Source organism: Typopeltis vanoorti, chromosome 16, assembly GCF_054136105.1.
Source record: "Typopeltis vanoorti isolate ZY-2024b chromosome 16, IOZ_Tvanoo_1.0, whole genome shotgun sequence".
Taxonomy (NCBI): Eukaryota; Metazoa; Arthropoda; class Arachnida; order Uropygi; family Thelyphonidae; genus Typopeltis; species Typopeltis vanoorti.
In genome coordinates, this window is record NC_143564.1 from 91,879,894 (window position 1) to 91,903,361 (window position 23,468).

At 33.3% G+C, this 23,468-nt stretch overlaps 1 protein-coding gene across 4 annotated transcripts in view; it reads left to right on the forward strand.

The window, feature by feature from the left end:
- Positions 1 to 23,468, forward strand: part of LOC150098182 (neural cell adhesion molecule L1-like) — a 302,417-nt gene that overhangs the window by 101,762 nt on the left and 177,187 nt on the right. Inside the window, exon 2 of one of the 4 annotated variants that reach the window (XM_090406069.1) lies at positions 7,495 to 7,594. The exons of the other annotated variants lie outside the window; for them this stretch is intronic. Within the exon in view, the coding sequence (XP_090262195.1) occupies positions 7,507 to 7,594 (88 nt within the window). The 5' untranslated portion in view covers positions 7,495 to 7,506. The remainder of the gene's footprint in view (positions 1 to 7,494; positions 7,595 to 23,468) is intronic. 4 annotated transcript variants of the gene reach the window in all.

Below are 23,468 nucleotides of genomic sequence, written 5' to 3' on the forward strand. Positions count from 1 at the left end.
TGTATAATAAATCAACTAAAAATCAAGAGGCGGCTATGTGACACTGTAAAATGAAAAAAGTCTCAAATCTCGGTTACATTTTAAGATGTGAAAATTGAAACCTGTAAAAAGTTATCATCCAGGACAAAGTTGAAGGACAAAGAAAAAGTAGACGCTCAAGACCAATATGGTTGGACCAGATTAAAATGATCACCGGACTTACTTTGGAGTTGACCATTGCAACAAAAGATAGAAAAAAATGGAGAGATATTTTGGCTAGGGTCACTAGTCCTCAGGCAGGAAGAGACCGAGCAAGAAGAAGAAGAAGATATATATATATATGTCACACACACACACACACACACACACACATACATATATATATACACATACATTCGAAATGCTGAATATAAACACATTTTAACGTTAAAAGAAATAAATGACTAATTATGTGGTGACTTAAATTTTTGATTAAGAGCTACTACGAAAATCATCATAAATTCAGATTACAACTGATGTAATAATGAATGGTATAAACGAAGTTATAGTGAGACCATGTTGTTTAGGAGTTATAGTGGGGCACTTTAAGAAGTTTATTTTACTTGGTTTTTACGCAAAATAATGCAGTTAAAACGACTTTTTGAAATGAATTCAAATTATAATTATAATGGAGGTCATGTAAATGAATTTCACTCAAATCCATTCACCCAATAGGATGAATTATGATATCGTTATATCATTTCGAGTAGTTTCTTCAATACATCGTAAATTAGGTAGATGAAGGAATCATTTGTGAACTAGGAAATTAAGAATACAAATTATCCACAACAACATATATGCATCGAAGAAACAGACATTGAATGATTGTTATAATTGTATACGTGTAATATTTAAACTGTTCACACCGGATTTTTTTATATTTCAGTTATATATTCGAGAAAACTATCATAGCATCCGTAAAAGATGTGCGGTTCTAAAAAAGTTTTATAGAATGGTAATATTTTTATAAAAGTTTTATAATTGTTTTCAAAGCTACAGCATAATGTTTGAATCTTATATCAATTTTGTTTTATATAAACATATAATTTTGCTTCTCCTGAGTATTTCACTACAAAGAGAAATGGCAAACTTATAGAACATTTCGTACAGTCGATAGGCTAATGAGTTTTTATTTTATTGAAATTTGAAAAAACGAGTACTAAATTTTTTTTATTTTTAATAATGGAACAGGAATCAGTAATAGAAAAAATTAAAAAATATAAATGAATGGAACACGTTCAAAGATTGCAAACAGAAAGATTACCAAAAAAAAAACTTAAATTACAAACCATTAAGAAAAAGGAAACCAGGACATCCTCTTAAGGGATTCAACGATAACTTCTAAGGCCGAAACAGGCCACTCTAGGCCTGAATCCTTGATAAGCATAATGATGATGATTTTTAATAATCTAAAATTCCTCTTCTAGAGACCAAACTCGGAATTTTTCAAGGCATTTCCAGCTTTAAAAAAAGAAAGACAGTGGTCTTAAACTGGGCAATAAAATGTATCATATCACAGAAACATTTTTATGTTTCTATGAGATACATAAATCAAAATATTGTTATCAATATTTTGTTAGCAATATTTTGCTAGCAATATTTTGCCAATCAAAATATTACTATCATTATTTCACAATCGTCCATTCCACTATCCATTCGAAGATAACGATCAACATGATTCTAGGGTACTTATTGAATCCAGGCTTTAGGTTGTTGACGGAGTACTATAATTGATGCATTCGAAGAGCGGAGGACTATTGGATAGAACAGCGATCGTCGATTGTTATGCGTCTAATCATAGACAACTATGTCTATTGTTTAGATATAAGAGATTCAAATTAGACTAATGAAGAGTGGAAAAAAGTTACCTTTTCAGATGTGTTCGGTGACTGAATTCCTATATTTGAGGAGAAGAATCACTCTAACATCATAGTCCAACATAAACAGGCAGGAAATGCTGGTGTAATGTTATGGCGGATTCTTTCCCTGGAATCTCTTGTAAGATTCATACCCTTCGACCGTTTTATGAATACTACAGACCTCCCCAGTTCGCTGATCATATCCACACTTTCATGGTGACTGTGCTGTCAGATGGCACAGGCTTGATGCAAAAAACAAATAAGTGGGTAGCGCCATGTTGCCGTTACCGTTCGAGATTGATTGACCGAATACGACAGGAAATTACAGGCATTTGTTACCACGACTGCAGATTAAAGTTCCATTTAAATTATACAGAAGATATTTGTAAATTATGTTGATCGAGAAATCCGGTATCTGAATCCTCCATATATCGAATACTTGAGGCTTACTAGAACGAATCGTGATGTCGTACATAATTTCTCCTGCAACGTTGAAAAGCCTGAAAGTCTTATCAAATATCACACCACTGCTTATTGACCATTTTGGTAGCAAGAGGAGGAACTAGGAACTATTAAGACGGTGGTCGTAATATTTTTATAACACCAAAAGTTTTATAACACACTGAACTGGACACAGCTGCACAACCGTTTTAAACAGGTGCTACGTAAATGGAACAGCGTTCGTTCCTTGTATTCACTTAGAGGAAGAGTACTAATAGTTAACCAGATGGCTGCGAGTGTCTTGTGGCATACCCTCAAAGTACATACACCTCCTGAAGAATTTCTCTACCACATTCAAAAGGAAATCGAACGTTTCCTCTGGAACAAAACTCACTGGACAACATACCTTCAACTCTGCAAGCCACTCAGCAAGGGAGGTCAAGGCCTGATTTCCCTTGAAAACAAGATTCGATCCTTCAGGATAATCCTCCTCCTAAAGACACTTCAATGCAATCACACTTATTTAACCACCTTCGATTACATCATGAAATCATCCACCAGAGGACTTACACTTTCACAATCCTCCGAATGGCCAGTCCTGTACCATCTCCTCCTAAACTACCTCATTTTTACAGAGATGCTCTACAGCGCTGAAAAAAAAACAGAACTTCATCACACACTTACAGGATCAACAGTCAGCTGTACTTACAGAACCACTATTTTCGAACAGAAACATAACAAGTCTCACAACTGGCCAGCCCTTTCTTTTTCCTACATGGAACTGGGCAGGAATAAGAGTCATAGGGGAGCTCCTAACCCAGACCCCAAAGTGGAAAACATTCACAAGCCTACCAATGAAGAACCTAAAAACTGAAGAGCAATATCAACAGCTGCACGCCTCCATTATAAAAGCCTATCCAGATATCGCTACACCTCAGGAAATCCGTATTCCTTCTAGAAACTGCTCGGGGCCGATATTTCATCTTGTACAATCTGAAGCCTCACTTCCAATTCTTCCCTCCAACTACAAGAAAATATACCATTTCCTCATGTCAGTGTCTCCAATCTCGCCCTTTTTATATTTATCCTTAACCCTCTCATCTACAAGGCTGCATATGCCACTCAGTTTTCAGTGGGATCTGCCATATAAATCGAAGTGTGCCAAACCATATTCCGACATACAGTGGAGACTATGGCATAACATCTTGCCAACTCCTTCTAAGCTCTACAAATTTCATCTAAGAGAAACGGATCTGTGTCTATTCTGTGACGTTTCAGGTACCTTGGAACACATATATCTAACCTGTCCCGCAAACAAAGTGATAATCACCTATGCCCTGAATACTGCCTCTAACACCTGTAACTACGCACACAGCCGAGAAGACTACTGGAATTTAGTCCAAACAGAAGAAAACAGAGACAGAACATGCAATTTCCTCTTCATCTGCTCTAAGGCCGTCACCTACAGTTTCTACCTAAAACAGACAAGAAATAACCAGCACCCATCCATCACTGAAACTGCACAAACCCTCATGTATATAATCCTTCGGAGACTAAAAAGCAGGCTTTCACTGGAACTTGAGTACTTCAAAGAAACAAGAACTGTCGCGAAATTCATAGAGGAGTGGAATCCAACTGGTACCCTCTTCTGGATTGAGGACGACAATACGCTTCATCTGAAAGATAACTCAGACTGAAACTGAACTGTAAATTTTGAATTCATTTATTGCATTCTCTATTGTATACCCGACAGGAAAATGTTTCTTTCTCTGTAATATATACATATACTTATATACTCATAATATGTAAATAGTCCTTGTTACCTATCGTCTAATGTATATTTTAACAAGTTAAATAAAATAAAAAAATATCTATATATATATTACCATCTTTTTCTCATTGAAAATGATCAGAGCGAAGTAAAAATTGGAATCATTCTTCAAACTCTTGTAAGGATTCTAATTAAACTGTCATTAAAATCTATTTAGCACCAACTGAAGAAAAAATTTGGATATAAACAAGACGAGTCTAATTAGTGCGCACACATTTTTTGCGACACGCAACTAAACCCTACTAAGAAATATTACAACAGCATTTATTACATGAATTATGGAAAATGGTCACCTTTGCCCTTTTGTGCAATGTATAGTACAATAAGATCTTCCAGCATGATTGTATCTACATAGAAGTGATAGTTGTTTTACATGAGACATTCTGCTTACTAGAAACCCAAAATGGCTTGAAAAAGAGTTTGGCGTTTAAAATAAGGTTTCTGGATTATTAGACTTCAGTGTTTACCTATTACCTGTTTACCTATTAGTGTATTATTATATGGATACTAACGTATGATAGGTTTACTATTTTAGTAGGTGTGATTTACACAAATAAATAAATTGCATTAAAATTCATAATATTTTTGGTTTTTAATGTAATTATTTACTAGATATTAAATGGATAAGAATCCTATGTTGTTATATAGCCAGTAAGTGAAACTCAAGATCGATAACTACGATCTATGAGTTTCAATGCCGAAAAACTATCGGCGAAGGCAATTCGAAGCAAAGGTGGAGCAAGATCCCTCACTAGTCTTGATATTCTCTCATAATGTAAAACACAGCTCCTAGGAGATGTATTACTGTCATTACATTATGAGGGGAGGTCACTACCCAGACTGGTTTCACTTACTGGCTATATAACAATATAGGATTCTTATCCATTTAATATCTATTCAATTGCCAGAAAACTAGCCTTTTGGCTTTTTATTGTAATTATTTACTTTTATTATGTCAAGAAATGAATGTAGATTACATAGTTTACTTTCATTATCAATAATGAGAGGGTCACCTTCGCTTAAACTGCAGTAGCAATGTTAGATGAATTGCAATATTATAATTTGGCTAATAAAGATAACGTTGACACATTATGTTAAAATATTATGTTAGTCTCCAATGCAACTCAATACATGCCAGTTTTTAATTGACAAATTAATTCTGTAATATCATTATAAAACGTATCGAAACCATTCAGTTTTTCGTTTTAAAGTTATGCATTTTATGAGGAAAAATTGAAATTTCATTAATGTATTATTTTAAACACCATTGATTATGATGATGAAACTTCCATTAGTTTAAGGGAGTTTGATATCTTGAACTATTACTTCGAACATATCAGCTAAGTTAATACCCAATATGGGCAGCATATATTTTCAAGAACTGGTAAGCTCGGTCGTGCATGTGTATCGAGAAACCTTTCACTTTGTATTTTCAAAGTTTAGTTGCTTCGGTGTTTTTAGTCCAGAAATGTTCTTTGTGCTTCCTATCCCATTAAGAGGAGAGAAACTGAGAGTGAATGTCATCCCAATCAGGAAGCATCTCTTTAGGTACCTCAAGTAATTTTAATAGATTATATAATGAGATGATCTTATTAAGGCTGGGATATAACTGTTTTTTACCCCATGCATCGGTTATTTCGTTATTTAATTAAACTGTTTTTTGTTCATATTTTCAGGTTTCAGGTTTCAGAGGTCTATTAAATCGTTATTTTCCCTCCAATTTTATTAGAAAAAAAAACAAGTTTTTCAGAAATATACATTAAAATATATTCCTGAAAATACATTTTCATTGCAATAATATAATCTCTGTTATTAAAGAGCATTTTCAAGAGGATAGCCTTGAAAGTGCATTTGGGTTCGGGAATGATTAAGTACACTTAATATTTCATGCCCTTCAACTTTCCTTACATGTTCTGCAGTTTTATATTTCTACATTTCTTCTGACTTCAAATGCAAATATATGTTCGTTGGAAATTTGAAACTTTTTTTTGGATAAACTTCAAGAAAGTAATATAAAGTTAAAGCATATATTTACCATCATTTTACTATGAGGAAACGATGTTTTCCTTGTGAAATTGCATTCTGTCTGCGAAAAGGCTGCATCTTGAGGTTGGAGGAAAAGATTCTCAGGTAACACATTCTCCAGAGTTCGATGTTTGGGTCGTCTAACTCAGGATATCTCTGTCACATCGCATCACCAGACTTCTACACTGAGGAGGCGGGGCACAACCCATGACTCTAGTGTCGACTGGTTCGATATGCGAGACAGCCTCCCAGTGCTCAATCCCAATTTATTCCGGGCGGATGAAGCTCCCCTCCTGAAAGGAAGTCTGTGGCCGTGCCGTGTATGAAGGAAGTGTCGGGGTAATAGGCTTGTAAATCATCGGCGCTTGCCATTTAAGACTCTGGGCCTTTTGCAACCTTCGCGATAGCAGAGTAAAGTAACGCTGGACTTTTATGACAACTTTAAAAGGATAAGAGGATTCTCTACTTGAGTAAATGTTTAATAAAGTTCTGAAATTCACATTATTCTCTAATCTAGTCTTGGCGGCTATATTTGAAGAGAAAAACAAGATAGATATTGGGCGAATTTCAATATTTATCTTTGCTACAGCAGTTTGTGTTGGTTTGTTTACATAAGTAGAAAGTTGAAGCAAACAACTCAGAAAATGGTTCAATACTATCTGGATGTTACAAACATGTAATCGAATCAACCTGTAAAGGTATTTCAAGTCACAAGGGAAAATATTACAAAGTACACTGCCTTAACAAAAATTCCAGCAGATTTTGAATATATTCAACACAAGTTTCCAGATACTTTTCATTCTAATCTTGATTTATTTTCAAAAAGCGATTAGGTATATATTTTAGTATATAAAATATATTTCAACATACCTTCTAATATGCTTACGCTACAAATCCCAGGGCTGATTTATTTTAGTCCTATAAACTGAATAATATTTAATTAATATTTATAAATAGTCATGGTATTCCATTTTTTAACTCCTTTCCTTTCAAATGTGTGTATGGGGGGGTGGAAATCAAAATTTTTATACAAACCGTTTTCTTCTTTTCCCCTAATTACATCCTTTTAATTAATTTTTTTATAATTTCGGTTTTTAATTAAATTTCTCTAAATAAGAGTTTTCATTTCATTAATATATTTAGTTATTTATTTTTTGAAAATCTAAAGTCGCTTTCATTTTTTTTTTTTTTTACCATAAGGAACCAGTTCTATTTTTCATTTCTAAATATAGACCTTGGCTTCTAACTTAAATTTAATTATTCCTTTTTTGTTTATTGTAAAAATCACAAATCACCTGGTAAATAAAGTATACTTTACAGCAACATGCCGGCATGGTTGATAAAGTGGAGTCAACTTCTCTAACCATCAAGCTGCTGAATTCATCCAGTGGTGGACAGGAATGTTTGGGAATGCCCTTAGGTGGGAGATGAATTTCGTCCATTGGTGTGAGAACACCATCCCACTTATATATTAAAATAAATATTTTAATATTTATTTTAATATATAAGTGGGATAGTGTTTGTTTATATTGTTTATATTAAAAATAAAATAAGTAAAATAAATATTAAAATAAAATAAACTTTATTTTATTTTATCCGCTTATGGCACAGGTTTATAACTTTCAGATGGATTATTTAAATACTTAAATAAGTCAATCTTAAGAAACAAGAAATGCATTTTACTGTCGTAATTAAAAAAACAAACAAACTTTTAACCATTATTCACTTAGCTTCTTCATTAAAAGTCGCACATACTGTTTTTAATACATGATTACTTAGAATTTAATTCAAATTGCTAAATCAAAATCAAAAGTTATAAAACAATTAATAAACAATGGGAAAAAATGGACAGTTTTTTGTTATTATTTTTCGCGTCGTTACATGAGAAATAAAATATTTTAGAAGTTTATGTAGAGCATTTTTCTGTAAGTATGTTAGATATAATTTAAAGCTCTTTCTCTCTGTTCACACTAGCAAAACAATTATTCTCAGTAATTTGTAAAAGAGTCTGAAAATAAATGTGCGTCACTTTGAATTTTACTGCACGAATACAAAAGTCTAGCATTTTGTTACGTGACACAAGCAAGATTGCGTTTGCCTTATTCTCTGCAAGAGGTAAAAAGTAACTTCCTTTCTCATTTGTTCCCTTTGGAAATATGAATAATTTAACTGTTTATCCGTAGCTCATACATGATGTGTTTTTATTGTGTATCCTTTACACTTTCAGATTTTTCTTCATATAAAATATGTTTCTTTTTTTCCTATTTGTTTGCTCAGATTTGTTTTGCGTTCAAAGTAATGCAAGGTAGACCTGTAAATACCATCGTTTATATGCGATAAGAGGTAGCGTTTGTCAAAATAGTTTTATTATGTATGCTTGATTAAAGACTGAGAATATTATCTACAAATAGGAGAATAAATCGAAATCAAATGCTGCACTGGTAGTCCACTGTGATATCAAGTGACCTTAAGATTCTAATGAACAGCCTTTCATGATGCAGGAGCTACAAAAAAAAAAAAAAAAAAAAAACGTTTAATGTTTTGAAAATGAGTCTCCGTAGCTCAGCTGATTAGGACAGATTCCTTAGATTAGAAAATATCTGGGTTCAAATTTCCATCTATAAAGCGAAGAAACTTTATATAACAATTCTGTATAAATTAGCACTACTATCTAAGCAGATTGAAGGAAAACACACACAATTATGAGGAAGAGCCACATATATTGATTTGTGGAATAAAAACACATTGTTTTACAATAATATAATAAATTATTTTTGAATGCTGTGCTGTGATATGCTAACTTGGCTGTTTACTTTCAGGAAAAACGACTACATTCTGATTTAATTTTAATAAGTCATTTTATAATGCCAGTGCCTAATGAAAAGTACATTTTGGATTGGAAATTACGGCATTCAGATCTAGAGGTGAGGAAAACGTATCACTACTGAAAGGTCGTTGCTCATTTTATCCCATGTATATACGTTGGATCCCTGAAGAATACGGTTACAAAAATGAATTTAGAGTATTTGTTTGTTTGAATGCGATACCTATTACCTTGCACTTTAGAGTGTTCTTATTTGTATCATTTTATCCTCGAAATTTCAATCATGAAAATCTGAGCAGTTAAAGTTTACTTAAATTCTTGGTGGTGTCACACCAAATGGTAAAAATTGTATTGTTTTGTGAAAATTGACAATGCTGTGTTCCCTATGCTTAACGATCTAAACCACTGCCAAAACTCAACATGTAGTAGGTAACTGATTCTTGTTGTTTGAAGAGACATGGGTTAGAATCTCACCTGGAACGCAAAGAATTTTTATTAGGATATTTGACAGAAGGGCACAAACATTTAATAGGTATAATACATGGTCTCATAGCCTGGGTTGCTTTTTTCCTAATTACATACTACTCATTGCTATCCACTTCTGTGGAACCACTTACTCTGCAGTGTGGTGGCCATGGCTACAAACATCTCAACTAGTACTGCTTTGTATGGAACGAACTAGTCTATTACATTTTTTTCAGTCACAATAAAAAAAAGGACTATACAATACAATCGACGATTTCTTGACGATATCCCAATCTTCTCAGAATAAACGCATGGAATCGATTTGGAAATAGGAAAAACATCTTAGTATAAGAAACGCTAACCTGATAAATTGCTATAAATATACTGCTATTGGCATGAATAGATATGAGACTTATCAGCAAGACCATTGTTTGATTTAAGGCTCATAATTTTCACTACTTTTTACTATAGCATTAAGATCCTTACTAAATAAATCAAGAAATAAAGTATCATAAGTACAGGATGATATCGTCCGCGGGGTTAGCCGAGTGGCTATGCGCTTCTCAACCATATTTCTGGGAAATGAGTGTCGTGGGCTCGAGTCCCGTCGCCGACGTGGGGAGCTCAAGGATCTCTTTCTCAGCCATAGTCAAGTTATCTGGGGAGAAAAACCCTGCTGCAAGGGCTTCCTCCTGCAAGTAGGCAAACCGGCCGCGTGAACACATACATCTACAGACATAGGAACACACCGGCAGGCATAGAGCTAGCCACCTTTTCCGTGGGACCGGTACGTCGGAGAAGGACTAAGAATAGCCCCGTAACAGGCTACTAGGCCTAATACGTGAGGGGAAGAAGAAGTATGATATCAGTTGGTACTTAGTATGATTCATATACTAACCTACAATACTGTTTAAAGTTCAATGTTCGTTTTATTATTCCCATTCTTATTCAGAACTAAGAAGATTGCATTTATTCGATTAATCTTTAAGATTAACTCTAATATTCATCCATTATTGTTGGCATTTATGTTTGTCTTGAACTTGACAGTCATTGACATAAAACTCTCGCGATTCACTGTCATAAGCCTTTACAAGGAAAGAATAATATAACTCACCATTTATATTGTTTGTTTCATTTTTAAATTACTTACATTCATTCAAGGTTAATTTCAATACTATTTATTTATATATTGATTTAAGACTTTCACTCCTTCACAGTATTAGGTGGTAAAAATAGTGAAATCAAAATCAACCTCTTTACATGCATTTTGGGCTTTAACTTTTTTTCTCCATTTATAGAAAGCATTTGTAAATTATGAACCAAACAGGTTTCAAGTACCAACCACCATTACTAATAGCACGGAACATTGTTAATTACACCACAGAGGACAGGAGAAAGATTGTGAAAACCAAATATCGTGAAATAAAAGTGTCAACTTGAGAAGCATTTTTACTTGCTTATCAATGGTCACCAAGAGAGTACCTAAAGTCGTTCTTTTCTTCATTTTGTCGAATAACTTTCAAAATCATTAATTTTTCTGTCACGAAAATGGTATAAATGTACTTAATGGATTCCGAATGAACTAAAATAACATCTGAAATTAAATGAACCGAAAAAACAAAATTCAAGTGTCATTTAACAACAAAATGTAAACTAATGTAAAATGTAAATTGATAAGTTAGTGAAATAAAATTTTGCTAAATGTCTACATCATTCAAAGAGAAGCCAAATAATATTAAGTAAAATATGTTCTTGTCTAGCGAAACTGTTTTACTTATTCAAAAATCAGTGGAAGTTAAATGATTCATCAGTCACTATATAATTTGGCTATAAAATATTCAGCTCTGAAGACCTCTTATAGCAACACGTGCCGATACTGGGTTACATAAATAGCTATTGAAAATGTTTATAACAAAGCTTATTTAACTGGGATAGCGTTTTCTCCTTTACACATCAAAACAGATAGAATATGTGCAAAATAGGTTAATAAATATAAATTGCTTAAAACAAAGTAGTCATGGAATTATATTTAATTTATTACGATTATAATGTTTATAACTAAAGTTTATAGTATAAAGTTTACAATATATACTTTACAGTAAAGTATAAGATATGCATTTATAATATAAATTTTAAAGCAAAGTTTATAGTATAAACTTGACAGTAAAGTCTATTGTGTAAACTTTAGGTACTTTACTTTTACATTTTTCTTCAATCAAAAATATATTTTTGCTCAGAGAAAATAAAATTATATTTCCATATGATTGTTCTTTTATGCATTAAATACAATGTGTACTTCTTTACACAAATTTTTACGTACAAAGTACACATTTTATGCATTAGCTGACCAGCGGTTGTGATTTTGAATTCAGCGAGGGCGTGGAAATTTGTGAATGACTTGAGAGACAAATGAATTTCATCGCAGTTACTGACCTACCGTTTCGCTTATTTGAATCTTTAATGGCTTGATAAACTTCCATGCCTGTTCCTTAGATCAGAAGTTCCGGATTATATGAATGTTATCTCATCCACCGTAATAATATCCTATAGGGTTATAAAATGTTTCATTGTTGGGATTCACGAAAATAAAGCAACATGGCTTGCTTCTTATAAACTCAATTTTTGTAATGATAGAGAGATTAATGCCATCTTCTGTTTCGCGATATATCATATTACCTACAATAGGAGATGAAATATTATACATTGCACTAAACAAATATTCTTAGTTGATTAGTGAAATGTCTCTTCTGGCCATGCATTTCGCTTCTGCCTCTGCATAATATCGATTAAGGCATCTTCAGTTGATGTGTTCCTGAAGATAGTTGCTACCAAATACACCAAATGACAGAAAGTGAATTGCAGAGGACTTAATACAGAATAGTTTCGATATCCAGAAAAATACTTTATCTTCTTCTTCTTCTTCTTCTTCCTAACATGGAAATTTAGGCCATGTGGCCTGTTCCGGTCTCATGCCATCTCTTTCTTAGTCTTCCAATTCTTCTTTCCACTTATTTTGTATCTGTATAATATATTTGGTAGTCTGCTTTTGTCCATTCGATTTAAATATTCTAGCCATTTTTGTTTATACTGTCTTATGTAGTAATTAATTGGTTTTATTTTCAGGGATTGTAAGATTTCTTCATTTGTTTCGTGGTCCCACTTGGTATATCCAGCTGTTTTTCTGAGGAACTTCATTTCTGCTGTTTGAATTCGTTTTTCATCTTTCCTTTTTATAGTCCATGATTCACTTCCATATAGTAGAGTTGGTTTTGACAAGACATTATATTATATTATATTATATTATATTATATTATATTATATTATATTATATTATATTATATTATATTATATTATATTATATTATATTATATAAAGCGGAAAATACTTTATATATGTAAACCTTACGGTTTATAATTTTTCCAATGAGTTGGCATGGTTTGTGAAGTCATAAAACTGAATACTAGGCATAACGTATGAAGATGCGCGTATATTATGTTAGTAATGAATCACTTCGCCTCTCAAAGCTAATTAAAATAATTTACCATTACAGCAACATATCGCACAGGCAACCAATTCAGTGAATGAATTTTCCTCTTCTCTGATAAGGAAATATCAGGATATTCGATAGGTGTCTATAAAATTGAGAGCCAATGTTGTGCTACAGGAACGTGTTGGAATCTTAAACAGACCGATCGCCTTACTGCTAGAGTCGTTCTGATACTAATCAAAATAACTACTGCACTGTCTTTGATTCTGAATATCCAACTCTGTGTATTTTGCGGTTAAAAGCCGATGTTACAAAATATGTAATAGTTGTCAGTTCGTATTGTACTCTCAGGCAGAAAGCCCTCCAAATATTGAAATTTCTGTCATCATATGGAACTTTGGATCAAATATATTCGATGGGATGGTCATAAGTCTCCAACTAATCTGTATTTATACAACCATTGTGATACATAATGTATGCGACATAATCTTCATTTCAGTTTAAGATTAGAATGAGGTATAGCAATGTTTGCATGCATCCGAGTATACGTTATAATTAGATTTGTCCTCGGTAGAATGATGTGTATGCGATAATTTATACGGATAATATACAGCTGAATAATCAGATCTTCAAAATCATGAAGAAGGGCTATCATTTGGAATTATTTTTTTTTGTGTGAAAATGTAAACTTTACATGCTTTGAATAGCTAAATAAACAAACTGATGAGTTTGTTAGTGAATTTTCACGAATTTTTAAGTTTCAAAAAGTGATATGAAACTCACATTAGCTTTGGCGAGAATTCCTTTGATCTTTGTTATTTAGAATAATGGGATAACGGAGGCTGAGGATCGCTATCGTGATGATATATAAACGTAATTTTAAGACAATAACTTTTGCAGATATCGTCAGGTGGCATTCGGTTGCATTCTTAACTCTAAGGTGCAACAATAGTTCAAACATTTGTCAGGTCATTGGAATTCTTAATCAAAAATGAAAAATAGATGAAAAATATTGACTATTTAATCATGTCGTTTGATTAGTGCAGTTTAAATCAAGGCACATTTATAGTGTAGGTTTCCAATGCATATTCTGTTATTTATTTATAATTTCATTATCAACAGGTGAAAGAAATCCAACAGCTCTTCCTATAGTTCATTTATCATTGAATTATATTATATGCTGAATTCCCGAAAAGTCAAAACTTTATAAAACATCCCTACAATAGTTTGTCTCACTGGCCGAGTATAGCGCTACAATTTCCAACAAACCTATGGGCCTTCGGTTCAAGTTTCACACTACTCCTAGTGGCATTGATATTTGTGAATGTCTGTGTATGATGAGTTTTAATTCCAGATTTGAATGGGAATGGCATTATTATTTATTCGCCATGCATGCATCTATTACTTGTTCGCATGTACAGTATTTTATGAGTAATTAGGTATTAATCTAAAGCAAATCTCACTTTGAACAGCAAATATTTAAAGTTTTTTTTTTATATCCGAGTTCCCAATTATTGAATTGTATCAAAAGTGCCAAGAATGCAAACGTGCTGAACCATATTGAAAATACAATATTTGTTTTAAATGTTTTTGAAAGAAAAAATCTTATTGAATTAATATGACATAGCTAACATAAAACATCTGCAACAGGGAAACTTAAAACGTACATGCTTTACGACACCAAAATAACGCAGTTAAAGATGCAAAATTGGGTTGTTCCTAATATATCTGTTCAGAGTCCCTTAGTGTACGAATAGTGCTGAATGTGTGAATGCAGGTCTGTCGTTAATTTGCCCAATGCCACCTTAGTGACAACCCTGGTGATGTGGTTTCAGATTTCCTGGAGATCTTCCAATGAATAGACTTTAAAAGATTTTAAAAACTATTTGAATGTGTTTCAAAGATATTTCAACCCAGATAGGCAGGCGCCTTCGCAGTAATCTTAATGCTATCTGGATACTTTATATAACACTCGTATCTCAGTAGAGCATCTACTCGATTATTTTTCTTATGAACATTAACGGATTTGCATTTCTGGTTATTGCTACTATTTATTCAATATTGAAATGTAGACGTGCTCTGTTCATGATTACTTAACAATCATAAATTTCTATTTCACTGTAAAACTAGATTTTATTTATTTTAGTTTACGACAATAATGCTCAGGAAAGACTGTTCAAGTCTTGAGACTCAGAAAAGAATCACGCAAGGAGATGAAAATTATTTCTGACCTAAAGATTCTCTGCGAGAATATTTGGGGTCAGAAAAAAATGAATCACAGTGGAAAAACAATTGGCTGTGAGTGGTATACAATAGATAAATATTGGTACAGTTTTAATTCTTGATTTAAGGTGAACTAAAATGCAACTTCTCGAAAACTCAAATTTTAGTTGCCATGACAGCAGAATCGCTTTCCTCACATGCATTGTTGTACTATAAATTTAGCTGCACCTGTTGTGTGGAGCTAATATAAAAATAAGCAGAAATTTAACCAGTGTTAAAGGAAAGCAAATTATATACAAGTCATAATGATTTGGATAGGATGATGATGAGGCAGTTGAGGTCAGTATATGATGTTTACTAATTGGATAAATTAATGAAAGATTCCCTAATTTTTGAGGATAAAAATTGGTGTTGTTCCGTTTCCTAGAGGAAAAAAAAACACACAGTTAACTTTGTATTATAACATTTATTAATGATCTTCGGTCCAGACCAGGATCCTTCTACCCTACTGAACAAATATGGGGCATCATCTCTGCGACTACACTACTACACAGACAACCAATAGCAGTTAGTATCAGAATACGTAGGGAAAAACTTGAACACAAACCCAATCTAAAGAAAAATTGCCTAAAATAAAATCGTGCTATTTTCAACTTTCGTTACATGTCCTATTATAATTAAACGGGGATTTTCTTTTCATTTGGACTAGCTGTCAAATTGCACAACCTGTCTGACTCTAGCTTTCTGTAAATGTGTTTACATGTTAGATCATTTTCATCGCTTCGAATCAGACTATTCATCATAAGTATTCTTCTTCAACCTTTTGGTTCTGTCCACTGCAGAACGAAGGTCTCCCCCATGATTTTCCAGACCACTCTGTTTTCTGCCTCTCCCATCCATCTCACTCCTGCAATTTGTTTCAGTCATCTCTCCACCTTCTTCTCGGTCTTCCTCTTTGTCTTTCTCCATCCACTGGTCTCCATTCTGTTGTTTTTCTAGTCCATCTCCCGTCACTGCATCTAGCAATATGGCCAGCCCATCTCCACTTAGCCTGTTTAATGTATTTTATAATATCCATGATACCTGTTTGAGATCTTATCCAGGTATTTATCCATCATAAGTCTGAAATGCTTTAAACAGTTCTATAATAAAGCAATAATTCCGGTTTATATTAACCCTTAGTACATCAAAGTATTCAATATATTTTAGTTTGCAACCCTTTCAGAGCGGGACTGGCAAATAGTCACTATCGAGTTTTAAAAAAATAACAAAGAGTTTTATTAAGCAGCCTTTTATATCTAGTTGTCTAATTAAAAGTCAGTGAAATGATTTTTTTCCATTCCTTTCGTTAATATATTTCTATGCGCAGACAATTCCTCCCCCCTCTCTCTCTCTCTCTCTCTCTCTCTCTTATACTCACTCACACAAATAAATATGTTTTTTCTTTTAAAGTTATTTTATATTTTCCATAGAAAATGGTATGCATTTCAAGAAACATATTGTCTAGAAAGTGTACAGCTGAATCATGCTTTTTTTTTTGTTGAAGGCGAGTGGTTTATGAAATAGCCTTTTGAGAAAACAATCATTTTCTACAGCTTCCTGTTTTTAGTCAGTAGTGATAATCACTGCCGTGTTTCCTATTATTATTCATATAGTTATTCTTTTGTCATATTTCTCGAAGCTGCAAATATCAAAGCCATACGCTGTTATATTTCACATGACAATGAGAGAACAGGTGTCCCCTCTTTTTCTCTGAACAATTCGGGAAACGAAATAATACTTATGATTACCATTTAGTATATAAGAATGAAGGGAATATATTGAATGTTCATCTGATGTTAGAAGGAATATTTTCAATTGTAACTAATTTTAATATAGCGTTTCATGTTTCGAGCAAAGCATTTCCTTTCATCAGACTGGGTTAACTTCATTCTTATATAACAAATGAGTCACAAACAGGGTTAATGTGGTTTCTGAAACATCACCAAGCACAATGCATGACACACATAATTTTCGAAATGAAGTCACACTCATACATGCCTTCTCTGTTAAATGCTTTCTTTCATTATCAATCAATGCGTGTTAAAAGTAATGCTTAACGATTACAATAACATAAAGGCTGTTGTAATCACCGTATGATTATGACATGGACAACATGCTGATGTTATTAATATCATGTGTCTTAAATAACTAGTTTTCCGTTTTGCAAGAATATTTAATTATTCATTTTGGCATATTTGTTCTATATAAAGAAAAGTCTTTGATATTTTAAGAAGATCTTTGGACTGAAATCAGATAAATTATGTTGCGCTATATGTTATGCACAATTATCAGTGTATCTTAATGCTATTATTATGCGTCAGTGACGGAAGTATTCTAACTATTCATTGTTCCTTGAGGGACAACTATGTCGTTCCTCAAGGACGTTTACTGAGGAAGTTTCTTTCTCTAGCTTGTCAAACAGCGGCTATGGTTTCGTGTGATATTTACATTCGTATAAGTAGAATAATTGGCTTTAGTTAACCAGTTCTGTAACAGATGATGCTATAGAGATTGACTTGTGTACGCAACTTCATTTGAATATTATAGAAAAATTTCTAATATATAATTTGCGATGAAGTGTCTTCATAGCTCAGTCCATTTCAATTGTGCCCATTGGATGGAAAGCCTGGATTTGAATCCCATCTAGAAAGCAAAAAACTTTATCAGAGATTTTTTTAAGCAAGGTTACGTTAGCCGGTGTGATACGGCGAGACAAGAAAAGACTAGAAGATCACACGTATAGACATAGAAGACAATGAAAATGAGGATTAATTACCCTATTCAGCGGGATCTGGTTTTGAAAGTCTGGATGTTATGGTGTAGATTCGCAGCACATCTCGTTCACTACTAAACAACCTATTTATAAAAGAGGAACGAAGAGTACGATACCAAAATATCTATCGTATATCTCCAAAGCAGTCAACCTATTGCATATTTAGTAACATGTTAGGCGATTCTTAAATTATTATTACATGATACCTCCAGGGAGTCCAAAGACTCATCGAGGGAGGGCACCCACTCCACAACTCCCTGCCTCCACCACTCACAATCCACCAACCACAACGGACCGCAAATACTTTCATCATACACACCAACGCCATCTACCGCCGACCACTACCACAAGCATTTTCACAGACAATCACAAACATACATGCCCACGGCGGGATTTGAACCTGCAGACTTTTGGCTGGAGAGTAGATACGCTAACCACTCGGCCAACCAGGCCGGTATAATACCATATTCCTATTCCAGAGAGCAAACACAGTATTTTTTGTAAGCCAATTTAGGCCTTCAATAAGGAAGGGGGATTGCCAGTAATGTACCGAACCAAAATTGTCTAACCCATGACCCGGATATCATGTAGGTGTTACGGTGTCAAATATATATAGTCACACGCGCCTCAATTTAAGAAAATGTCGTCTTCTACAAGTAGCTCTATGGGAGTAGCCATGGGAATATTTGCCTCTCCTGTCTCTCCTAGTTATCTAGACATTTTAGTCTATTATAAATCCACATCTTATTTGTTTAATTTTTTTCTATTTATTAACTTCATCATTCGATCTATTTTTAGTTCAACTTATTTACGAAAATAGAAGTATATCCTATATAATCAACAAGATTTTTTTTCTTGTAAACGCAGTTATCTCTATTTTTAGTGGATGTTCATTTTATTAAATTCCTTAAGCAATCCTTCCTTTATGATAAAGGAGCGGAATGTGCTTATCCATTTGGTCAGTGTACGAAAATATCAGTGCCTTCATTCTTATACGCACATAATTATCTTCATAATATGCACAGCAAATCATTGCATTACAGAACTAAACAATCAAATGCTATAAAGGTTTTCTTTTGAGCTCGTTTACTTAAGCCATTAAACAAAAGTGTTTGAAGTAATATTAGTACGAAATGTCTCGGCTCCTTTCAAGAATTTGATACGTACCACGAATCCATACAAGAATCTTTACCTGCTATGTTTACCAACTGTGCCATCATGGTCGTAATTTGCATTTATATTATCCAGTAAGTAAATAAATGTCTTGTTTGCTCAATAACCCAGCTTAGGTAGTCAGAATTATATTATTCTTCTTAATAGAAAACTAAAGTTTAATTGTTGATTTAGGAAAGTTGCTTAGGCGGTTAGCTACTGCGAACATCGGATGGCGTAATGAATCATGATAGAGGTCGCTAAATCGCGAGTTTAAGTTTAGAAGGCTAACGAATGCCCTTTAATACCTAGACTGACATTTTGTGTCCTTAAACATCACGCTTGCAACCCAAAATGATTATTTAATAACTCAAAAATGAGTAATTTTAGTATATGCATATTATATTGCAATAAATAAGATATAATCTATTGATTTTTGTTCCAGTTTAAGAGCGCTTAGATTGTACAATAATTTCAGAAGTATTTCAATCTATTTTAACAGACATTTTCTGTCCCATACAGTGTAACATTTTGTAAAGAGAACACGCAGTTAACACACACGATTACTATTAATGTGCAGGAGATGGTGTGGTGAGTGATAGTGTTTACATAATGCCTTAGTGACCAGTAGATAACATGTATAGCGGAACATGTAGAATATAGGTGATGGCGATATAGTATATTCTCCAACGATAAGTCTTTGAATTCCTTGGAGGTGTCATTTAATAATAAATGAACGCGTGAAGCCAGTTTTCACATGAAAGTTTTGATAGCGGTTTTAGCCAACACTAATAATGTTCTAATTAAAAATATTAACCTGAATGCATAAGGACAAAGAGAAGATGCCAGTAATATTACATGCTTCATGGAAATGTTGATGGACAATGGCTCTAGTGACTCGAACGTAAGGCAATAGTGGATAATTGGATCTATTGATCTCAACGGGATGGCGTGATGAAGACCAAATCAATATTCGGTGGTGTGATTGAAAAGAAACAATCTAACAAGGTGACAAGCAAGAAAGAATCGAGTGGACTTGTGTACAGACATGCTGGAAGCCATCAGGCAGTTGCGAAGTGTAGCATGTGTGTGTGTGTGTGTGTGTGTGTGTGTGTGTGTGTGTGTGTGTGTGTGTGTGTGTGTGTGTGTGTGTGTGTGTGTGTGTGTGTGTGTGTGTGTGTGTGTGTGTGTGTGTGTGTGTGTGTGTCTAAATGCATAAAAAGTATAATATTTTTTGTGGATATGACTAAAGAATACAACTTACCACTCCTGTCCAAGAGATCTATAATTGCAATTTTCCATTTTTTTACAAGTCTCTTGAAATAATGAGGACAGGCAATCAACACTCCATATGGCGCTTTCCAAACTATTTGGTTTTTAATTCTGAAAGTTCTACGCTCATTTCGCATGCGAAATCTACTAGAAAACGGAAATGGCAAGGACACAAATCTACAGAGCTGTTCTGGCTTTCTGTGGATGCCTATATATCTTCCTAGCACTCCTTAGGCCCTTTCATACTAGAACTACTAGAGTAAGGAATAAGTCAAGAATCCAACCTGAATATTATTTTCGACCACTGCACACTTTCCTATTGATCTATATTAACCTATAAGCAAGATACTTCCCTTCAATAAAGCAACATGCCACAGTGCCCATAATAGACAAGGAAGAATACGATAAATTTGTCTTAATGTATTATTTTTAATTGAATTTATTTTATAAATATTTTTAATATTTTATAAATTCTCCTCTTCTTTCACCGCTGCTCCGTTTTCCAAATGGAATAAGCAGTCATTTTTATATCGGATTTTTTGAATATCGGTAGTATCCGGTCTTCATCTGTTATCATTTGCCACAGTTCAGTGTATTATATTGCGAGCTGGATCCAAGTAAACGCACTTAATCCTAACTTGCATTTATTTGTATGCATATGTATGTACTCATTTGTGTTCTGTTGTCGATTTCATAAATTATAAAAAGAAAGTAGGATATACTGCACTCTTGCCTATTTTAGACATTTTCTGTAGGAAATTATTATTATTATTATTATTATTATTATTATGTTGGTACCCTTACGTGATACAATACTCACACCATCGCATAACCTTGCAATCTTAACATCTGTTTAAAGACGTTAAGATTGCAGTAAGTAGCAGCAATTAGGCAACAATCTTTATAATATCGCAAATGCACCTGCAAGATTTCGCTGTACATTTGTCATCCTTTGATAAATTAGCCGAATTTAAATAAATTTTAATATATTATTTCAGCTGTTTTTTTAATATAAGGTAAGCTGTATTACAAAACGAATATCACCAAATGTATTAGTAACGTTTTTTACCTCATGGAATTAGTTGCTTCGCTATAATCCATTTACGTCTGCCTAAGTAATAATAATCAAATATAATAATTTGTACTACAACTCTGCGACATTATGATGTAATTGAAGTGCAGTTTATTACAATAAAAAATGTTTCCTTTATCCTATTAGCTTATTGAGTCGTAAAACTGCATAGAATTACGAAAACATTAGTTTTCCCTTCCTAAATTCTTCGTTACACATAATCTAAGTAATAATAGCATTATAGCCAGTAATCCCAATTTCTGCTACACCTAATGCCGCGAATACAAAAAAAGTTGAATACTTGATCATATATAGTTTACCTAACTACGGCTGTCTTTAAATATTTTAATCGGTAATGCTTTCGACTAGTGATGCGATAGTTAATTAAGAGAGAAGGCAAAAGCCATTACTATCTGAGGTTTAATTTAATTGAATCCATCTTCTTACAAGATCGATTTTTTCCTCTAGCACTATTCAAAAGATTAGTTATTTAATCCAGCCATTTTCTCATTAGCACTAGATATGAGCAGACCAGAGAGGTATGAAGTAGAGAAGCCGAACATAGGTGAAATATGATGGTGTGACGTTCTTCGCTCGCGACAGTCAGGGGTAAAAGTTACTCTCGCCCAGGGTGACTGCGAGTTCGTTCGATAAGGTCTGCAATGATCACGGTTCATTACTCCGTTCTCATTACTTTATAGACGATGATTTCATTTAGTTCGGAGAGAGAAGAGAGAGAGAGAGAGAGAGAGAGAGAGCTCACGTTCTTCTCCTAGCCATAGCAAGCCCAACAATTCTCATTTACCTAATACAGGGCAGATCTTAGGAAGTGGGGTTACTGGCACGGAAAAGGTTATTTTTCATGAAGTCATGCGGAAGTCTTTAGCGGAAAACGGCAACGGGGACGCGTTTTGTCACACAGAAAAGCTGATTTACTAAAGAAAGTCGAGAAGAAGAAGAAATTTGTAAGAAGGTTATCTTTAGAAATGAAAGTTGTCCGCGATGTAGAAAAGTTTGCTCACTTTTGAATCTTTTAAATCGAAGAAGAAAATAAAACGGGTTTAATTTATTGGAAATGTACATCGCGAAAACGGAAAGTTCCTATTTTTGAATGGAAATCATTTAGTAGCGTTCATGTGATGTTAGTTGACTCTGATATTTTTTTTCTTCTGTTTTTATTTAAAATGTATAAGCAGATCTTGCTAGGTATGATAAAGGATATACTCAACCTTTTATAAATGCTGAATACGATAAATATTAGAGCGTAATTTGCATCTGAAATTAAGGAGAAGAAAAACAGCTTAACATTTTAATATGATAACAGTTGAAAACTTGAAATCGAATATAAAAAGCTAAAAATGGATTTTTTTCAAAGTAAATTAAAAGATCTACAGAAATGAATAGAATATATGAAGTGAATAAATAATAAATTATTCACAAATAAATTCGATAATTGATAAGATAGAAAGACCATCAGAATAAATGGAGAAACAATACAATAAACGCAACAAAATAATAAAGCTATAGGGAAAAGTGTTAAATAAACTCCTGGGAAATTCTAAGAGCATAATTCTTTGGATGTCGAAACATTTATAGACGTAATCTTGAAGGAAAAAGAGCAATTTAAAATATATAATAAACTGAATTGGGTTACGCTGAATTAATCTGAATTGATTTCAAAAGAAACAAAAATAAATGGACATTTCAAAATATCTCATTTATGGTTTGCAAAGAAACATATGTGTACTATGAGAATGTAGAAATTTAAGTTCTTACTTGAAAGTTTATTTTAATTTCCTTCCCATTTCATATCAAACATGTACTCTCTAAACATTCTTTAGATGATTGGAGGCTCTGGAAGAACATCTAATCTCCCAAAATTGCTTGCAAAGAGAAAGAAAAAATGTTTTAATCTATTTTTACTGATTATCTGAAGAACGTCCATTTTATCAACTATTATGCTTCAGTAGATAATCATAAATAG